Genomic DNA, 21408 nt, shown 5'->3' with positions numbered 1-21408 from the left:
GCATTAGTGACTCCTGTGGCGGCCGGGCGCAGTGCACGCTGACACGGTTGCCAGGTGCACAGTGTTTCCTCTGACACATTGGTGCGGCTGGCTTCCGGGTTAAGTGGGCATTGTGTCAAGAAGCAGTGCGGCTTGGTTGGGTTGTGTTTTGGAGGACGCACGGCTCTCGACCTTCGCCTCCACTAAGTCCGTACGGGAGTTGCAGCAACGAGACAAGACTGTAACTACCAATTGGATACCACAAAATTGTGGAGAAAAAGGGGTTAAAGTAAAAAAAACTAAAAAACAAATCAAAATATATTTTATATTTGAGATTCATCAAAATAGACACCCTTTGCCTTGATGACAGCTTTGCACACTTTTGGCATTCTCTCAACAAGCTTCATGAGGTAGTCATCTGAAATGCATTTCAATTAACAGGCGTGCATTGTTGAAATTAATTTGTGGAATTTCTTTCCATATTAATGCGTATGAGCCAATCAGTTGTGTTGTGACATGGTAGGGTGGCTATTAGAGGTTTACTGATTAATCGGCATGACCGAGGAGACTGCATGACAGGCTGACAACCTGTTACGCGAGTGCAGCATCAAAAAGACCTGGTGGCTGCAAGGAGCCAAGGTAAGTTGCTAGCTAGCATTAAACTTATCTTAGAAAAATTAATCAATCTTAACATAATCACTAGTTAACTACACATGGTTGATGATATTACTAGTTTAATTAGCTTGTCCTGCAATGCATATAATCAATGCGGTGCCTGTTAATTTATAATTGAATCACAGCCTACTTCAACTTCACCAAACGGGTGATGATTTAACAAAAGCGCATTTGCGAAAAAAGCACAATTGTTGCACTGTCACGACTCCGACCGAAGGACACTCCCCTTCCCGTTCGGGTGGCGCTCGGCGGTCGTCGTTGCCGGCCTACTAGCTGCTACTGATTATTTCCTCCCCCTCCTTATGTGTTGATTGTGTGCACCTGTTTTGAGTTAGGTAGTAGGCTTTATTAGTCAGCCGGCCCGCAGGGTTCCTTGTGAGGGATTAATTATTGTGATCGTCTGTTTGGTGTGCTTGTGTGCACGTCTATTGGGTTTTGTGTTTTCCCATTTTGTGGGTTTTTCCCTGGACAGTTTAAGTCCCCCTGTTTGGGGCATTTGTTTGTTCAGTACGCCCTGTGTTTTTGTGAGGGTTGGCTTATGTTCAGCGTTTATCAGTGCATTAAAATAGCACTCCCCTGAACTCTCTGCTTCCTGCGCCTGACTCCTCACCCACTACACTCAGACCGTTACATGCACCAATGTACCTAACCATAAACATCAATGCCTTTCATAAAATCAATACACAAGTATATATTTTTAAACCTGCATATTTAGTTAAACTATTTTGTTAGCAGGCAATGTTAACTTGGGAAATTGTGTCACTTCTCCTGCGTTCAGTGCAAGCAGAGTCAGGGTATATGCAGCAGTTTGGGCCGCCTGGCTCGTTGAGAACTGTGTGAAAAAGAATTTTACATAATTCAGACATAATATTGAAGGTTGTGCAATGTAACAGCAATATTAAGACTTAGGGTTGACACCCGTTCGATAAAATACGGAACGGTTCTGTATTTCACTGAAAGAATAAACGTTTTGTTTTGGAAATTATAGATTGCGGATTTGAAAATATTAATGACCTAAGGCTCATATTTGTGTGTGTTTATTATATTATAATTAAGTCTATGATTTGATAATCGATAGAGCAGTCTGACTGAGCGGTGGTAGAGAGCAGCAGGCTCGTAAGCATTCATTCAAACAGCACTTTCCTACGTTTGCAGCTCTTAGCAATGCTTGAAGCACAGCGCTGTTAATGACTTCATGCCTATCAACTCCCGAGATTGGACTGGCAATACTATAGTGCCTATAAGAACATCGAATAGTCAAAGGTATATGAAATACAAATGGTATACAGAGAAATTGTTGTATAATTCCTATAATAACTGCAACCTCAAACTTCTTAACTGGAAATATTGAAGACTCATGTTAAAAGGAACCACCAGCTTTAGATGCTCATGTTCTGAGCAAGGAACTTAAACATTAGCTTGTTTTACGTGGCACATATTGCACTTCTACTTTCTTCTCCAACACTGTTTTTTTGCATTATTTAAACCAAATTGAACATCTTTCATTATTTATTTGAGACTAAATGGATTTTTTTATGTCTTGTATTAAGTTAAAATAAAAGGGTTCATTGCTCATTCAGTATTGTTGTAATTGTCATTATTACAAATATACAGTCGGAACTTTACATACACTTAGGTTGGAGTCAAACTCGTTTTCAACCACTCCACAAATTTCTTGTTAACAAACTATAGTTTTGGCAAGTCGGTTAGGACATCTACTTTGTGCATGACACAAGTAATTTTTCCAACAATTGTTTTCTGACAGATTATTTCACTTATAACTCACTGTATCACAATTCCAGTGGGTCAGAAGTTTATATACACTAAGTTGACTGTGCCTTTAAATAGCTTGGAAAATTCCAGAAAATTATGTCTTTTTTTGATGGCTTTAGAAGATTCTGATAGGCTAATTGACATAATTTGAGTCAATTGGAGGTGTACATGTGGATGTATTCCAAGTCCGACCTTCAAACTCAGTGCCTCTTTGCTTGACATTATGGACAAATCAAAAGAAATCAGCCAAGATCTCAGAAAAATAATTGTAGACCTCCACAACTCTGGTTCATCCTTGGGAGAAATTTTCAAATGCCTGAAGGTACCACGTTCATCTGTACAAACAATAGTACGTAAGTATAAACACCATAGGACCACATAGCCGTCATACCGCTCAGGAAGGAGACGTGTTCGTTCTGTCTACAAGAGATGAACGTACTTTTGTGGGAAAAGCGTAAATCAATCCCAGAACAACAGCAAAGGACCTTGTGAACATGCTGGAGGAAACAGGTAGAAAAGTATCAAAATCCACAGTAAAACAAGTCCTATATCGACATAACCTGAAAGGCTGCTCAGCAAGGAAGAAGCCACTGCTCCAAAACCGCCATAAAAAAAGCCAGGCTACGGTTTGCAACTGCACATGGGGACAAAGACCATACTTTTTGGAGAAATGTCCTCTGGTCTGATGAAACAAAAATAGAACTGTTTGTTTGGCCATAATGACCATCGTTATGTTTGGAGGAAAAACGGGGAGGCTTGCAACCTGAAGAACACCATCCCAACCGTGAAGCACAGGGGTGGCAGCAGCATGTTGTAGGGGTGGCAGTAGCATGTTGTGGGGGTGCTTTGCTGCAGGAGGGACTGGTCCACTTCACAAAATAGATGACATCATGAGGAAGGGAAATTATGTGGATATATTGAAGCAACATCTCAAGACATCAGTTAAAGTTAAAGCTTGGTCGCAAATGGGTCTTCCAAATGGAGTGTATGTAAACATCTGACCCACTGGGAATGTGATGAAATAAATAATAGCTGAAATATATAATTCTCGCTACTATTATTCTGACATTTCACATTCTTAAAATAAAGTGGTGATCCTAACTGACCTAAGACAGGGAATTTTTACTAGGATTAAATGTCAGGAATTGTGAAAACCTGAGTTTAAATGTATTTGGCTATGGTGTATGTAAACTTCCAACTTCAACTGTATATATTGAAATTGGACGATTAATCAGTATCGGCTTTTTTTGGTCCTCCAATAATCGGTACTGGCGTTGAAAACTCATAATCGGTTGACCTAGTGGGAATACAGAAGATAGACCTATTTGGTAAAAGACCAAGTCCATATTAGGGTAAGAACAGCTCAAATAAGCAAAGAGAAACGACAGTCCATCATTACTTTAAGACATGAAGGTCAGTCAATCAGGAACAGTCGCAAAAAGAATCAAGCGCTACAATGAAACTGGCTCTCATGAGAACCGCCACAGGAAAGGAAGACCCAGAGTTACCTCTGCTGCAGAGGATATGTTCATAAGAATAACTGCATCTCAGATTGCAGCCCAAATAAATGCTTCACAGAGTTCAAGTGACACGAGCCTTCCAGATGAGCTAAACTACTTCTATGCTCACTTCGAGGCAAATGGCACTGAAACATGCATGTGTGATCACGCTCTCCACAGCCGATGTGAGTAAGACCTTTACACAGGTCACCATTCACAAGGCCGCAGGGCCAGATGGATTACAAGGACGTGTACTCTGAGCATGCGCTGACCAACTGGAAAGTGTCTTCACTGACATTTTCAACCTCTCCCTGTCCGAGTCTGTAATACCAACATCTTTTAAGCAGACCACCATAGTGCCTGTGCCCAAGAACACCAAGGTCTAAATGACTACCGACCCGTAGCACTCATGTCTTTAACCATGAAGACAGCCTATAGGGAGGAGGTCAGACATGGCCATGTTGTGCCAGGACAACAACCTCTCCCTCAACGTGATCAAGAAAAAGGAGGTGATTGTGGACGACAGTAAAAAGAGGACTGAGTGGAACGGGTTGAGAGCTTCAAGTTCCTTGGTGTTGACATCACCAACAAACTAACATGGTCCAAGTACACCAAGACAGTAGTGAAGAGGGCACGACAAAACGTATTCCCCCTCAGGAAACTGAAAAGATTTGGCATGGGTCCTCAGATCCTCAAAGGGTTCTACAGCTGCACCATCGTGAGCATCCTGACTGGTATGTCAACTGCTCGGCCTCCGAGCAAGGCACTACAGAGGGTAGTGCGAACATCCCTGCAGGTGTGATGTTCGGATGTACCGATCCTGTGCAGGTGTTGTTGCACGTGGTCTGCCACTGCCAGGACGATCCTGTCCGTCCTGTCTCCTTATAGCACAGTACGGACATTGCAATTTAGTGCCCTGGCCACATCTGCAGTCCTAAAGCCACCATGCAGCATGCCTAAGGCACGTTCACGCAGATGAGCAGGAACCCTGGGCATCTTTCTTTTGGTGTTTTTCAGAGTCAGTAGAAAGGCATATTTAGTGTCCTAAGTTTTCATAACTGTGACCTTACATTGCCTGTACGCTGTTATTGTCTTAGCGAACGTTCCACAGGTGCATGTTCATAATTTTTTATGGTTCATTAAACAAGCATGGGAAACAATGTTTAAACCCTTTACAATGAAGTTATTTGAATTTTTATGTCCCCAGTCCACCTGGCCGTGCTGCTGCTCCAGTTTCAACTGTTCTGCCTTATTATTATTGGACCATGCTGGTCATTTATGAACATTTGAACATCTTGGCCATGTTCTGTTATAATCTCCACCCGGCTCAGCCAGAAGAGGACTGGCCACCCCACATAGCCTGGTTCCTCTCTAGGTTTCTTCCTAGGTTTTGGCCTTTCTAGGGAGTTTTTCCTAGCCACCGTGCTTCTTCACCAACAGTTTTTAACCCAAGCCATAAGACTCCTGAACAGGTAACCAAATGGTTACCCGGACTATTTGCATTGTGCCCCCCCAACCCCTCTTTTATGCTGCTGCTACTCTCTGTTTATCTTATATGCATAGTCACTTTAACTATACATTCATGTACATACTACCTAAATTGGTCCGACCAACCAGTGCTCCCGCCCATTGGCTAACTGGGCTATCTGCATTGTGTCCCACCACCCGCCAAGCACTATTTTTACGCTTCTGCTACTCTCTGTTCATCATATGCATAGTCAGTTTCTTTACTTACCCCCCCCCCCCCCCACACACACACACACACACACACACACACACACACACACACACACACACACACACACACACACACACACACACACACACACACACACACACACACACACACACACACACACACACACACCTTTTTTTCACACCATTGGTTAGAGCCTGTAAGTAAGCATTTCACTGTAAGGTCTACCTACACCTGTTGTATCCGGCGCATGTGACAAATAAACTTTGATTTGTTTTGATTTGAGTTAGGCAAAACGGCATTTGACTATCATGCTCCACACTCATGGAATGAATTTCAGAGAGAACTCCAGTTAGATGTTTTGGTGCCTGTAAGACAGTTTAAATGCACATTACATTAACTTTTTATTATAAACTGTGATTTCTTTTTGTAATGTGTGTTTTTCTTATAGAAGTTTATTTTTACATATATTTTTAATCTCCATCATGCACTTTTTATATGTTTTAATTATAGGTCGACCGATTATGATTTTTCAACGCCGATACCGATTATTGGAGGACCAAACAAGCCCATTCCGATTAATCTGCCGATTTAAAAAAAAATCTATTTGTAAGAATGACAAGTACAACAATACTGAATGAACACTTATTTTAACGTAATATAATACATCAATTGAATACATATACATCAATACATCAATTGAAAATAAGAATGTGTTCTTAACTGACTTGCCTAGTTAAATAAAGGTATAAAAAATAAATAAAAGAATTTACAAAATTTTAAAATCGGCAATACGGCGCCCAAAAATACAGATTTCCGACTGTTATGAAAACGTCAAATCGGCGCTAATTAATTGGCCATTCCGATTCCGACCTCTTGTTTTAATTGTGTTTGATTTTAAATTCTTATTCATTGCAGGGCACAACTGTAAGAGAGACTGTCTCAGCTTGCTTCCCCTGTTTAAATAAAGGTTAATAATAATACAATTATACTAATTATACTTATACTTATACAATTTTTACCTCAACATAGTGTGAAATACACATATAAACAATATCCTAAATGTAGAATCATTTTACAGGGGGGCAATGAGGAGACTCAGGATCTTTCCCCACGGCCCTTTCCCCCACACGTTTCCATGGCAATTCCATTGTTTTGGTTAAGTTTGATTGACCTCTTTACCACATATACAGTGCCTTGCGAAAGTATTCGGCCCCCTTGAACTTTGCGACCTTTTGCCACATTTCAGGCTTCAAACATAAAGATATAAAACTGTATTTTTTTGTGAAGAATCAACAACAAGTGGGACACAATCATGAAGTGGAACGACATTTATTGGATATTTCAAACTTTTTGAACAAATCAAAAACTGAAAATTATTCAGCCCCCTTAAGTTAATAGTTTGTAGCGCCACCTTTTGCTGCGATTACAGCTGTAAGTCGCTTGGGGTATGTCTCTATCAGTTTTGCACATTGAGAGACTGAAATTTTTTCCCATTAATCCTTGCAAAACAGCTCGAGCTCAGTGAGGTTGGATGGAGAGCATTTGTGAACAGCAGTTTTCAGTTCTTTCCACAGATTCTCGATTGGATTCAGGTCTGGACTTTGACTTGGCCATTCTAACACCTGGATATGTTTATTTTTGAACCATTCCATTGTAGATTTTGCTTTATGTTTTGGATCATTGTCTTGTTGGAAGACAAATCTCCGTCACAGTCTCAGGTCTTTTGCAGACTCCATCAGGTTTTCTTCCAGAATGGTCCTGTATTTGGCTCCATCCATCTTCCCATCAATTTTAACCATCTTCCCTGTCCCTGCTGAAGAAAAGCAGACCCAAACCATGATGCTGCCACCACCATGTTTGACAGTGGGGATAGTGTGTTCAGGGTGATGAGCTGTGTTGCTTTTACGCCAAACATAACGTTTTGCATTGTTGCCAAAAAGTTCAATTTTGGTTTCATCTGACCAGAGCACCTTCTTCCACATGTTTGGTGTGTCTCCCAGGTGGCTTGTGGCAAACTTTAAATTACACTTTTTATGGATATCTTTAAGAAATGGCTTTCTTCATGCCACTCTTCCATAAAGGCAAGATTTGTGCAATATACGACTGATTGTTGTCCTATGGACAGAGTCTCCCACCTCAGCTGTAGCTCTCTGCAGTTCATCCAGAGTGATCATGGGCCTCTTGGCTGCATCTCTGATCAGTCTTCTCCTTGTATGAGCTGAAAGTTTAGAGGGACGGCCAGGTCTTGGTAGATTTGCAGTGGTCTGATACTCCTTCCATTTCAATATTATCGTTTGCACAGTGCTCCTTGGGATGTTTAAAGCTTGGGAAATCTTTTTGTATCCAAATCCGGCTTTAAACTTCTTCACAACAGTATCTCGGACCTGCCTGGTGTGTTCCTTGTTCTTCATGATGCTCTCTGCGCTTTTAACGGACCTCTGAGAATATCACAGTGCAGGTGCATTTATACGAAGACTTGATTACACACAGGTGGATTGTCTTTATCATCATTAGTCATTTAGGTCAACATTGGATCATTCAGAGATCCTCACTGAACTTCTGGAGAGAGTTTGCTGCACTGAAAGTAAAGGGGCTGAATAATTTTGCACGCCCAATTTTTCAGTTTTTGATTTGTTAAAAAAGTTTGAAATATCCGATAAATGTCGTTCCACTTCATGATTGTGTCCCACTTGTTGTTGATTCTTCACAAAAAAATACAGTTTTATATCTTTATGTTTGAAGCCTGAAATGTGGCAAAAGGTTGCAAAGTTCAAGGGGGCCGAATACTTTCGCAAGGCACTGTATGTGCAGTGTTCTGTGTAGAACTGTGTATGTGTTGGAACGCTGGATTCAAATTACATTTGTTTAAACAAGACTGCACTACAATCACATTCAAGTGCCACCAAGTAAAACCCAGCACAGGGCCTTCTCCTTAAGGAATGTTTCACTAGGAATATCTACAGATCCACAGCTCCTTTGTGGGAGTGGTTGACCAGGGGTAACCTTCGTCGAGAACCAGGCTTCCAAAAAAGGCTTGACAGCAACGTGATTTTGATGTAAGGTTTCGCGAGACTAGGCCAGGGGTTACTGCTACTTCACAAGACAGATAGACTGACGAACAGACAGACAGGTTGGGTAGGCTACCCGGCTACCCAGCTACCCAGCTACCCAGCGATTCCCCATAGGAGGAATCCCTTTATTCCAGGTCAAGGTCTGTAACATGTCATTGGAACTATATCAGCAGACTGAGCTAGGGCAGTTAACCTGGTTGGGTTCCTACCCCCTGCTCTGCCTCTCTCACGCTTAACTGAATAATCAATCGCAATTTTACAGTCCCTTGATCATCAAGGAGAGCCCTGCAGGTGCCTGTGGTCAGAGCCGGGGAGACGGGGACGATCAGGGGAGAAAATTATCGGGGCTTAATGTCCGTAAGTTGCTCCAACAGATCAACGTTGTGGCATGGAGACGTCTGGACACATTATTGTTCAAAGCGTCGGTTACAAATCTGGCCATCATTGAGGAGGAAAGAGGAAGAGAAGAAGAGATTCTGCAGTAGCACACAGAGGAAAATTTGAGATACAATTTCCCATTTGTAGACTACTACAGTATGATGAGATGTAGGTTAGGAGAGTAGGTTTACAGCGGTAGACTGTGAAATCAAATCAAATCAAATCAGAGCGTGAGTAGAGGGCAGGTTTTGCTGGTAGCTTTAGAAAAGAGCATTACTTAAAGCACCAGATGGAAATCAACATGCTCAACATCTGTCTGGAAGCACAGACACTAAACGCAGGTCTCTTCTCTGCTGAGGACGGGCATTAAACGATAGCAGTGTGCCGTGCCTACGCTCTCTGGCAATTTCCAAGTCACCTGCGAATATTCAAAGTCGTGACTTTGGTGTGTAAACAAAGCATTAAATATTGTATGTCAAGCCGCTGCTTAGTGATTGTGATGAATACAGAGAATGGTTTTTCCCCAAAGGAAACCAGCAGGGAGGACAGGACGGAACAGTCATTCTCTTACAAATAGATGGAGGACAAAAGAGAGAGAGAGAGAGAGAGAGAGAGAGAGAGAGTGAGAGAGAGAGAGAGAGAGAGAGACAGAGAGAGAGAGAGAGAGAGAGAGAGAGAGAGAGAGAGAGAGAGGGAGAGAGAGAGAGAGAGAGAGAGAGAGAGAGAGAGAGAGAGAGACAGAGAGACAGAGAGAGAGAGATAGAGAGAGAGCGAGAGAGACAGAGAGAGCGAGAGAGAGGGAGCGAGTGAGGGAGCGAGTCCTTGTCTATCTAAACAATCCTACTTGGTAATTGAACTAGCTAGGTGCTGAAGGACAGGCACCTGAGAAAGCTGCCTCGTCAGCAGACCTGTAGTGATTCCTTTCCCTCCAGTATAGTGAGGTGAGGTGGGAGAGAGAGTGGATATAGCACAGCCATTCTATTCAAATACACTATGCAATTTCAGTGTGCCTGACTGTGCATTGCCATGGAATTTCCAGGGAGCAATAAAAGGGTATGAGCACGTAAACAGAGCTATATATAATAGTGCACTACTCACTGTACATGTGTGAGAATAGCTATGTTGGATAAATATCACTGAGATCATTAATAAGGGTGTTATAACACATCTGTTACATATTTATAGTACTAGGAATGGATAAGCAGAGAGAATTGTCCTCAGCGGTGCTTTTCTCTGAGCTCTGAGCCGTCTACTACTACTATACAGTTGCTGCAATCTATAGATGGTACAAACGGCAGCCAGCCAACCACGCCTGAAATCTACACAGCAAGAAAAATACAATATGATCAAGTAGTGTAAGGTGAGCAGCATCATGAAACGGGTAGTAAAACACAAGCAACATCTCTCTCTCTAGACAAGCCTTGTTGTACTTTAATGCAGAAATAGCTTTAGTACAACTCCATGGCTGCAACATTATTACACCTTATGCCCAGGATGCATACTCTTTAGGTCTCTCTCGCTCCATACTCTGACCTTGACAGTAACAGTGCAGTGGCGGACACACACACACACATACACGCACAGAGGAGAAAAGAGGAGGAGAACAACGGTAATCAACAGACCACTTGCATCGCATCAGAGTGCCGACGACGACATGTGTGCAGCCAGAGAGGGAAACACACACAGGTAATCCATCCTAATTGAGAGAAATAAACACAGTTATAATGGGTTATACACCTCTGTTCTCTTACAGTGCAACATCCAACCGAGAGGATTGGATAGTGTGTCCTCTGTACCATGGTTTTACAGCAACACACCCTATCTAGTGCACCATCATCAGTGTTTCCCCTATATTCATTTAGCAGCTCGGCAAAGACACAAATTGAAGATCAGAGTAACAAGTTACATATCTTTCTCAGATTCTCATCGGATTGACAGAGAAACCTCCAAGGTAACTATCTAGCTAGCTTGTAATCCTGGAAGTGTTGCCAACCCTGTTAATAGATGTATGTGTTAGCTAAAATTCAGTAACGTTAGGCTAGCTATATAATTTTTGAAGTTAATATAGAATTGGCTGGCAATGTCATTGAGATCAAGAGATAAAATGTAACTCTCCTCGATTTTCAGAGGAGTTTCAAAGGAAGAGAACATAACTTAACTTTCAAGCATCTTGGAGTAGTATGTCCTTTAAAACCTTATCAACAAACTAAAAATCCCCCAGGAAGCCCCACTACCTCTACCATCGCTACTGGGAAAAAAAACACACACTGACAATCACCATCGTTGTGAAAAGAACCAATAAGGGGGGCTGTGCGGTGAACAGGTACATTTTTTTAATAAGGTCCATCCAAACTTCGGGCTGTAACTATGAGATGTAATATCCTCTCTCAGTGTTCTCTGACAATAACACATTACTGTATTTTGCTGACTGGCTGCTTCCTTGAACATTTGCTTTGGTCCAAAGCACTCCTTCCCACAAAAGATTGTCAGTTTCATCTAATATGTATCTAGTATTTCATTTCAAGTGAAAATGGTTTTAAGAGTAAAAAAAAATACCATTAGACTATACTGTCTGTACATTGCTGCCTGGTTCAAGTTGTTTACGACAAGTGAAAATCACAGCAAGATATACCTCTGTCATTGTAAACAATAATTACGTACTGAAATCATTTAATAGCGAGGAAAAAAATGCAACGCTTTAATATTTGAGACCACAAGCAAAAAATGCCAAGCTCACTCTATAATTCCATCAAAACAAAGTAGAATGTGGTATTATTTTTACCTAAACATAGCCTAATACACTGTCTTCACAGCAACTACACCATCACGTTGCTCACCTCTACAGACTATAGCGATCTTAGTTATACTAATTCTTAACTCTGTTCTGCAAATATTCTGAAGTGAACAGAACAGGAAATATAACAAATTAGCACTTTTGTTTGCCCAGAGGGGGGAATTGTTTTATGAAACCAAGCCAACTGTGTGGTTAGTTACTCTGTTGTGTGTGAACTCAAGCCAACACCGTCTCTCTCTCTCTCTCTCTCTCTCTCTCTCTCTCTCTCTCTCTCTCTCTCTCTCTCTCTCTCTCTCTCTCTCTCTCTCTCTCTCTCTCTCTCTCTCTCTCTCTCTCTCTCTCTCTCTCTCTCTCTCTCTCTCTCTCTCTCTCTCTCTCTCTCTCTCTCTCTCTCTCTCTCTCTCTCTCTCTCTCTCTCTCTCTCTCTCTCTCTCTCTCTCTCTCTCTCTCTCTCTCTCTCTCTCTCTCTCTCTCTCTCTCTCTCAATTCAATTTAAGGGGCTTTTGTAAACATATGTTTACATTGCCAAAGCAAGTTAAATAGATAATAAACAAAAGTGAAATAAACAATAAAACATGTCCAGTAAACATTACACAAGCTAAAGTAACAAAATAATATAGACATTTAAAATTGTCATAATATGTCTACATTCAATGTTGTAATGATGTGCAAATAGTTAAAGTACATAAATAAAATAAATAAACATATATATAAGTTGAATTTACTATGGTGTTTGTTCTTCACTGGTTTCCCATTTCTTGTGGCAACAGGTCACAAATCTTGCTGATGTGATTGCACACTGTGGTATTTCACCCAATAGATATGGGAGTCTGCCTTCAGCAGCCTTTTTCAATAACAAGACTATGCTCACTGTGTATGTACATAGTCAAATATTTCCTTAACTTTGGGTCAGTCACAGTGGTCAGGTATTCTGCCACTGTGTACTCTCTGTTTGGGGCCAAATTGCACTTTCCAATGAGTCAAGTAATTATATTTTTGTTTTCATGATTTGGCTGGGTCTAAGAGCACCAGAACCAGCTTGCTTAGGGGACTCTTCTCCGGGTAAATTTTATGGAAGGATTGGGAATTACTTCCTTTTAGGTGGTTGTAGAATTTAAAAGCTCTTTTCTTGATTTTGATCATTAGCGGGTATTGGCTTAATTCTGCTCTGCATGCATTATTTGGTGTTTTATGTTGTACATGAAGGATATTTTTGCAGAATTTTGCATGAAGTCTCAATTTGGTGTTTGTCCCATTTTGTGAATTATTGGTTGGTGAGCAGCCCCCAGATCTCACAAGCATAAAGAGCAATGGGTTCTATAGCTGATTCAAGAATTTTTTAGCTAGATCCTAATTGGTATGTCAAATGTTATGTTCCTTTTGATGGCATAGAAGGCCCTTCTTGCCTTGTCTCTCAGATCGTTCACAGCTTTGTGGAAGTTACATGTGGCGATGATGTTTAGGCCCGAGGTATGTACAGTTTTTTGTGTGCTCTAGGGCAACGGTGTCTAGATGGATTTTGTATTGTTGTCTTACTGAAATTTACTGTCAAGGCCCAGGTCTGACAGAATCTGTGCAGAAGATCTAGGTGCTGCTGTAGGCCCTCCTCGGTTGGGGACAGCAGCATCAGATCATCAGCAAACAGGAGACATTTGACTTCAGATTCTAGTGAGGCCGGGTGCTTCAGACGGTTCTAGTGACCTCGCCAATTCATTGATATATATGTTGAAGAGGGTGGGGCTTGAGCTACATCCCTGTCTCACCCCCTGGCCCTGCGGAAAGAAATGTGTGTTTTTTGCCAATTTTAACCGCACACTTGTTTGTGTACATCGATTTTATAATGTTGTATATTTTTCCCCCAACACCTCTTTTCATCAATTTGTATAGCAGACCCTCATGCCAAATTGAGTCGAAAGCTTTTTTGAAATCAATAAAGCATGAGAAGACTTTGCCTTTGTTTTGGTTTGTTTGTTTGTTAATTAGGGTGTGCAGGGTGAATACGTGGTCTGTCGTACGGTCATTTGGTAAAAAGCCAATTTGACATTTGCTCAGTACATTGTTTTCGCTGAGGAAATGTACGAGTCTGCTGTTAATGATAATGCAGAGTATTTTCCCAAGTTGCTGTTGACGCATATCCCACGGTAGTTATTGGGGTCAAATTTGTCTCCACTTTTGTGGATTGGGGTGATCAGTCCTTGTTTCAAATATTGGGAAATATGCCAGAACTGAGGATGATTTTAAAGAGTTTAAGTATAGCCAATTGGAAATTGTGGTCTGTATATTTTATCATTACATTTAGGATACCATCAACCCCACAGGTCTTTTTGGGTTGGAGGGTTTGTATTTTGTTCATTCAGTGTAATTGGAGAATCCAGTGGTTTCTGGATAATAGCTTTAATAGTTAGTTAATAGTTTAATATATTTGTATTTGATCATGTATAGATTTGTATTTGATCATGTATATGTTTTGCTGTTTGTTCTTTGTTTTTGAGCCAAAAAGATTGGAGAAGTGGTTTATTCATACATCTCCGTTTTGAACAGATAACACTTTGTGTTTTTGTTTGTTTAGAGTTTCCAATTTTCCCAGAAGTGGCTAGATTCTATGGATTCTTCAATTACATTGAGCTGATTTCTGACGTGCTGTTCCTTCTTTTCTGTAGTGTATTTCTGTATTGTTTTAGTGATTCACCATAGTGAAGGCGTAGGCTCAGGTTTTCTGGGTCTCTCTCACCCTCTCCTTAATCCAGACAGGGAAGTTGTTTGCCCAAGTCAGTCAGGCTGGCATTAGTCAGATTCCACCACCTTGAGGACAGCAGCGACTATAAACAGCCTACCTCCCACTCTGGCAAACATCAGGATGCTATTAAGAGGGGCATTAAATTAAATATATTCACATAGTCCTTCAATCAGAATTCTCAGACTCAAGTGTTATTTAGTTCAACTCTCAAGTGAAGCAGAATGACAAATCACAGTCTGATTAACCTCTGCAGAATGGCAATAGGAGACCAGTGATAAAGAAAGCACTCATCCACAGGCTATGAAGTTTCCCCCTCTAAATTAATTCCATATTCAAGATTCCTATCTCTCAGATATAACCCAGAATGGCACACAAATATGCTCCTGCTAGAGAGATTACCAGAGACTGATTTAGCATAAACATTCCCTGCTGCAGCTGGCTGGATACTGCTGCAATTGCAAACTTGCTGAATGAAATTGTGAAAAAGTGAAATCGCAGGCCTTCATTTACTCAGAGCAGACAGTTAGTAAATGTTTCATTAGGATTATTAACAACATGAGTATTGTATAATAATAATGCACAATAGCAAGTTTTGACAGTAATGGTCCAAGTCAAGTTTTCACTTTGTTCAAATGTAACACAAGCATGTTAGATAGAACGTGTCCTAACAGATTACATCCCAGTACACATTGATATATTGTAGCTGGTTTGTTATATTCCATAAAAGCATGAGCACTGCGTTCAATAACACATAGATATAAAACTGTCTGTTATGAAGTTGTCATTATCTGTAATAAACTCAGATCCTAAAACTTAATTCTAATTTGTTTGATGTTGTGGAAGAAAAACAACATAAGGATGTAGCTATCCCATAATTAGAATTGTTCTATTATTTGCGAAAATACAATTGCCCACTGGCCTTCAAGAGACACTTTCAACTCCAGGTATCAACACACCATTATTAATTTACATCTAATCACCTGCTTGTTTTCAACAGATGCAAATTAAACCATATAATACAATTGACTGCTGAAGCCAAAGTGTTGTCCTTTACAACAGATCTACTACAACCATTACATGCTGGGTGATGTCTGATTCGACATGCGCTTCATTTAAAGTTCCTCAACAGCTGGTTGCTGGTGTATGCTAATTTATCTCTCACAAGCTTCAGTGACTGGTGTCCGGCTGCAAAACAGCAGGCAGTGATTCACCAATGCACACAGAACAGCACAGCCTGGCCTAGCAAGCAGCACTTCCATGCTACACAGAAACAAACAGCGGCATTGTCATCGATGAATGCACATGTTTCACGACGCTAAACAACCTTGCTTAGAGCAGAAACAATGCGAAAGTGCCTGCAATGCAGGGAAGCGCTCTAACAGACGATATGCACTGACGGTGTGTGTGCCCTCTATTCCGTATAACATACGCCTTCTCCAGGCTATACCTGTTACCCGAACGCCAAGGTCCCCAATTCTCAGACGCACTCCTGCTGGAAAGGGCAACATAGAAACTTCTGACATCTCCACTCAAAATCGCATAGCATCTAATGAGAAGCGTTAACGTTTACATATATAAATAGAACACTCCAAGCGTTACCGTTCTCTTCTTGTAGGGTCTTGCTGAATGCTAGGCTTGGTGGGCGCCATCTTCCTACAATTATTTGATTTCTTACTTTTTTTTTCTTCAGATTTATTTTGACATAAAGCCGTGACGCCTGACAGCAATGCTTCATGTAGTCTGGGTATATTTAAACAAAGCTGTAGCGCTGATGTGGACCAACTGTGCCCCCGTCTCCGTGTATTGGCGTTCATGAGCGTGAAAAAAGGAGCAAAAAACCCCAAGACCGAGCTCGAAAGGCATGCCAAGAAAAGTGAGTGGAAACCGGGGGATGCGCTTCTCAAATCCCGCTGCTCTCCTGATACATGGGGCTCGGGTTGTAGCAGTGGAAATGCTAGGCTACTCTATGCACATCGTTTCATTACATTTTTCCACAAGAGCGCGTTGTCTCCGGTGCTTCGTAAAGGATTTTTCTAAGTCTGTTTGTCTGTGCATTTTCCAGCTTTTCCTGGCTCGCTCTATGAGAAAAAGGAAACATCTTCTCTCCAGCCAGAACAACAACGCCGCTCAGTTGTAGTTGGAGACAGTTGTCATTTTCCGTTGTACAGGTTGCGATACGCAAATATCCTTGGCTGTGCTTTTTGTAACTGCTATAAGACGCATCTATAGTTTTATGCATTGGCCTATGAGGTTTTCTCACTAAGCTAAATGGAAATGTTTTTGATAGTAATAAGTCTTGCAGATAGATATTGGATGTGACTATTTACAATGCTAAAGTGTTTATAAAACACATTTTATTAGAATTGTCATTATCAAATATGTATATATTAGACAGTGGACACATGCCACTTGTATCAATTTCATAGTTGATTTTAAAAAGTGTTTATTTTATGAGGACTATAGGCCCATATTATTAACAACGTCCAACATTCATAATTGAAATGAAAAGATATCCACATACATTTACTGTATATCTGTTTTAAATAGGCCTATTATTTAAGAGTTATCTGTGTGTGATTCACTTTAGTTTAATCTAAAAAGCAAATGCTATTTTAGTGTATTATAACATATGAATTAGCCACACATTAGCCTAATTGTTCAATCATTTGCATTTAAATTCATTATCATTAGAGTGTCACATCAGATCAAAACTAGTCTTCAATCAATGAACAATCAAGGTCACTGACTTGTCAAAATGTGTTGACCAGATGCTAAATACAAACTTCAGGTAGTTAATATGCTGATATAGGGTAAGAAGCCTAGAATAAACCCACAGATGCTTTGCAGATATAACCATACAGTGAGTTGCCATAATGGTAATTAGTCTACAATATATATATATATATATATATATATATATATATATATATATATATATATATATATATGATAGACTAGACTATATATATATATATATATATATATATATATATATATATACAATTTGTATATAACCAAATGTGAACACATAGACTACAGTTGGTTTGAAAATACTAAGCCTATAAACATTTTTTTGTTGTTATATAATATGATCAAAGAAAATACAACTTGCCTTAAAAAAAATTCCTATGGATTATCGTCAGTTACTTTAACCCCCCAAAAATGTTATGTTTATATTTTAGCAGGTGTCATGCCACTAGTTTCCGTTCAACATTTCTCTTTCAGAGAGCAGATGTAGGCTATAATCTATATATTTTTCACCTGAAACAAGATAGGTTTCCCAACATGTTTTATAAAATATAATGAGTCACTCTAGAATACGTGTGATTTTAAATATGGGTTGCAAAAGCATTTAAACACAAATACCATTGGTTTCTAAAGTCAATGTGTCAACTTTTGCCAGTCATTAAGTCTCGGTGTATAACATAATTATCCTAATTATCTTTGACAGGCTTTATAGCCATGCATGATCAAGTAGAAAGTAAAATGTTCAGTGAAGGTCTATAGATTACCCTAATTATTTATTGTAAAATAGTCTATTGAATGGTATGAAGGTGTCATGGATAGCCTACTTTAAGTCATGTTTCAGAATAAGTTGACTGTGTAGCCAAGTGTTGTTGTATGCACCTCATTATACATGCAGCAGCATGTAAAGTAACTTTCTTACTACATTCTGCAGGTAATCACCATTTTAACTAATCCCACTCCAATTATTGTCATCCATATGGCCTATATCGCATAAATAGCATGATTTGAAACTTGATAATGCCATATGTTATAAATGTGGTAGCAGGGTCGTTATGCACCCCAAAAATCTGAAGGGGAATAAAGTACGTGAGCAGGGCTGGGGGTTGGTGATTACCTGCGGAATGTAGTAAGAAAGTTACTTTACATGCTGTTGCATGTATAATGTGGTGCATAAACAACACTTGGCTATTTTAAATAGTCTATTGAATGGGGGCTAAGCCCCCTGTCCATAAATTGGAGAATTTAGGATTTTTTAAACACCTGAAACAGCTTTTTCCTGCAATCTAGAGCCATAATCATTATGCTTAATTCTATGTAAAAATATATATATGTTTTTTTCTTCGTATCTAAGTATACCTCTTGAGCTGTCTGTATCCTCCTGACAGATGGTTATTTTTTTCAGGAAACTAAGTATGCTTCTCTGCATCTCTGCTAAAAGCTGGGTAAAATATTGAAAGGCATGGGAGTCTTATTCAGCACATTTAGTTATTGCTAGCTTTTCTTAAGTCTACCAACCTTGCCAGCAGGCATGCCAACTAAGATAGTTACACGAGCTAGCTACTCTAACTTGATTGATAGCCTGAAATGTCTTTTTGGTAGCTAGTTATGAGGTTGGAAGATTGGGAACCTATTTAAAAATGTAATTTTTTTCAAATATATTTTTTACCGGACAAATCTGAGGGGGCACGTGCCCCCTATGAGCATGACACCTCTGTGTGGTACCCATGTCCAAAACCAACCCAAAGTGTTTAGTGACTTATATCTCTATCTCTATCAATCTATATCTCTGTCATCTCTATACATCTATTATTGTGTGGCCATGTCTGAATGAAAGAATGGGTGAAATAAAATAAAACTAAACACATTTCCCCAGTGGTCAACATACCTTTGTTGATAGGAGGTGATCCCCTGGACGTTCTGCGGGTTCCCGTTAGTTGTACCGGGGACTCTCCCCATGGCGTGACCTGATGGCATTCCCCCGGCTCCTCCACCTGCCGCTGTCACCTGAACGCTGAAATCCGGGAAGATTCTGATCATCCCAGCTCTGGTAGATTGAACACGCACCGAGTCTATGGAGATATTTCAACGAGTAGCAGCAGCCGTCCCTCCAGCCAAACAAGTCACATCACAATCCTATTAGTGATGGTTACCAGCTCATCGGCCATTCTACGTCTTGATTTCTCTAGCTTTCACAGCTTTCAGGAGGTTAACAATGACATTGATGCCGGTGATGTGCGGGGCAGGAAACGCGTCCTCTACGCACGGATTTGTAGTTGGAGACAGTGGAGATCAGTGAATATTGTTCTTTATCTAGAATGATAAAATTTCGAATATGTTGTGCCAAATAGGCTATTGCAGCATTACGCGTAATTCTTGCGTAAAATATTGTAAAGTCTAGCCTTATGTTACTGAACTATTCAGAAATAAGATATATTAATTTACTTTAGCATGTTCTCTATGTAAAAGTGGAACATTGATTAGGGTTATTGATGACTGGTGATCTAGAAGTTTAAATATAAGAAGTGACAGGCGGTCAGGAACTTTTACTTAAAAAGTTAAACAGATTAACACATTTCAGGCGCTTCTTTGGAACCGGTTTCTTGTCATAAAAAGCTCACCAATAACCTTATTTTGAATTTACTGAAATGTTATCTCTTTAAGATGCTTAGACGATTAGAAAAATAAAAGGCTTAAAGCCACAATCTCCGACCGGTTTGCATCCTCCGTGCGCACAGCATCATTCCAATCCACGTGTTATTACGAACAAAACCATGCAAGATCAAGTTTTGAAATGGATAACTATTTGCACTTACATTATAGGCAATACAGAAGTTGGCAGTAGGTCGCTGACCAAATCGTTAAACCTAGATTAGAGGATTGCAAAAAGTTAAAGTATTTTATGCCCTCCACTACTGTTGGCACAGCGTCACTTCCAAAACAGGACCGATGCTATTTGTAAGGATGCCTAGATGTGTTGATAGGCTAGTGTGAAAAATTCGCTTTAAAAAACTTCCAAATAACGCTGAAGCGTTCAGTTTGTCTCCAACAATTGAAGTGTGATGTTTTCTTATCTTTCTTTGAAGGACTGAAACCCTCTCCTCTTGACAGGTGCTCTATGTGCTGTTGTTTGTGTGAGGTGTCTCCGGAACAGGTTCTCTCAACTTGCTATGCCCTAATGTGCAGCAGAACATTTGTAAATAAGCTTGTTGCTGTCTTTGTGAATGTTCCCATAGACGGTGTTGTTGTTTGATCTGGTAGCAATGCCATTCCTAGCGCGTGTGAGCGGATGAACTTGGCCTCAGCAGCTGCTGATTAACTGCCTCGCGCAAGCGATCCACGGAGCGCGCGCAGCACCATTCCAGCCAATCAAAGACAATGACAAGAACGCGCAAAGGATACTGCAGGAGCAGTAACCCATTGCAGCCCGCGAGACAGCTAAAATCGATTCCATTGAAACTGATACGCCCTTTCATTACGCGGGTAAAGTACAAATTAACATAGGTCTGCTATCAAACCCTCTCACACCAAGACACAGTTATGTGTTTGATAGACAGTGCAGCCAATACGAACTGGATCAAATTACTCACAGATCAGGTAGAATATAATATAACTGAATTTTATAACATACAATTTGCCTATGAAAACATCTTTATATTAATTTGTAAGATTCAGTCTATGTTTGCTTGAAGTGAAGGGTTCAAGAGGAAACCAACTCAAGGTTTCATAACACATTATACATTTTATCTAGATAACAATGTTCTCTCCTCAGAAGGGCAGAAACCTAAGCATACTTAATGAACATGTTAATACCATGTTAAGGAAGGTTTTGCAAAAACAATTCTAATCTTTAAAGTAGGAGCATTCTGTCCTTTTATACTCAAACATGTTTTATTTTGCCTCTAAAACTACACCTTTAGAATATGAAAATGGCAGACTCTTCTGAAATGATCCTCTAAACATAGACCAATCCAGATGATTCAACACCAATACAAAACAACCAAAGCTCTTCACCTGAGACTTCAAATTGGATTGGTTCTCTAACCATCTCTAATAAA

General features: G+C 40.1%; 1 protein-coding gene across 3 annotated transcripts in view; it reads right to left on the bottom strand.

Annotated features, from left to right (window-relative positions):
• The window catches only part of LOC110505776 (neuronal PAS domain-containing protein 3-like), a 510145-nt gene extending 489505 nt beyond the window's left edge, over positions 1 to 20640 (bottom strand). For 2 of the 3 annotated variants that reach the window (XM_036963003.1, XM_036963005.1), the window contains exon 1: positions 19239 to 20640. In XM_036963003.1, coding sequence (XP_036818898.1) covers positions 19239 to 19390 — 152 coding nt within the window. In that variant the 5' untranslated portion in view covers positions 19391 to 20640. The remainder of the gene's footprint in view (positions 1 to 19238) is intronic. The other variant, XM_036963004.1, reaches the window with a different exon arrangement.
• Positions 20641 to 21408: the final 768 nt, after the last annotated feature.

The sequence above is a fragment of the Oncorhynchus mykiss genome, chromosome 25, assembly GCF_013265735.2.
Source record: "Oncorhynchus mykiss isolate Arlee chromosome 25, USDA_OmykA_1.1, whole genome shotgun sequence".
NCBI lineage: Eukaryota > Metazoa > Chordata > Actinopteri > Salmoniformes > Salmonidae > Oncorhynchus > Oncorhynchus mykiss.
Note: the sequence above shows the minus strand (reverse complement) of the source record. Positions and strands in the feature narration are given on the sequence as shown.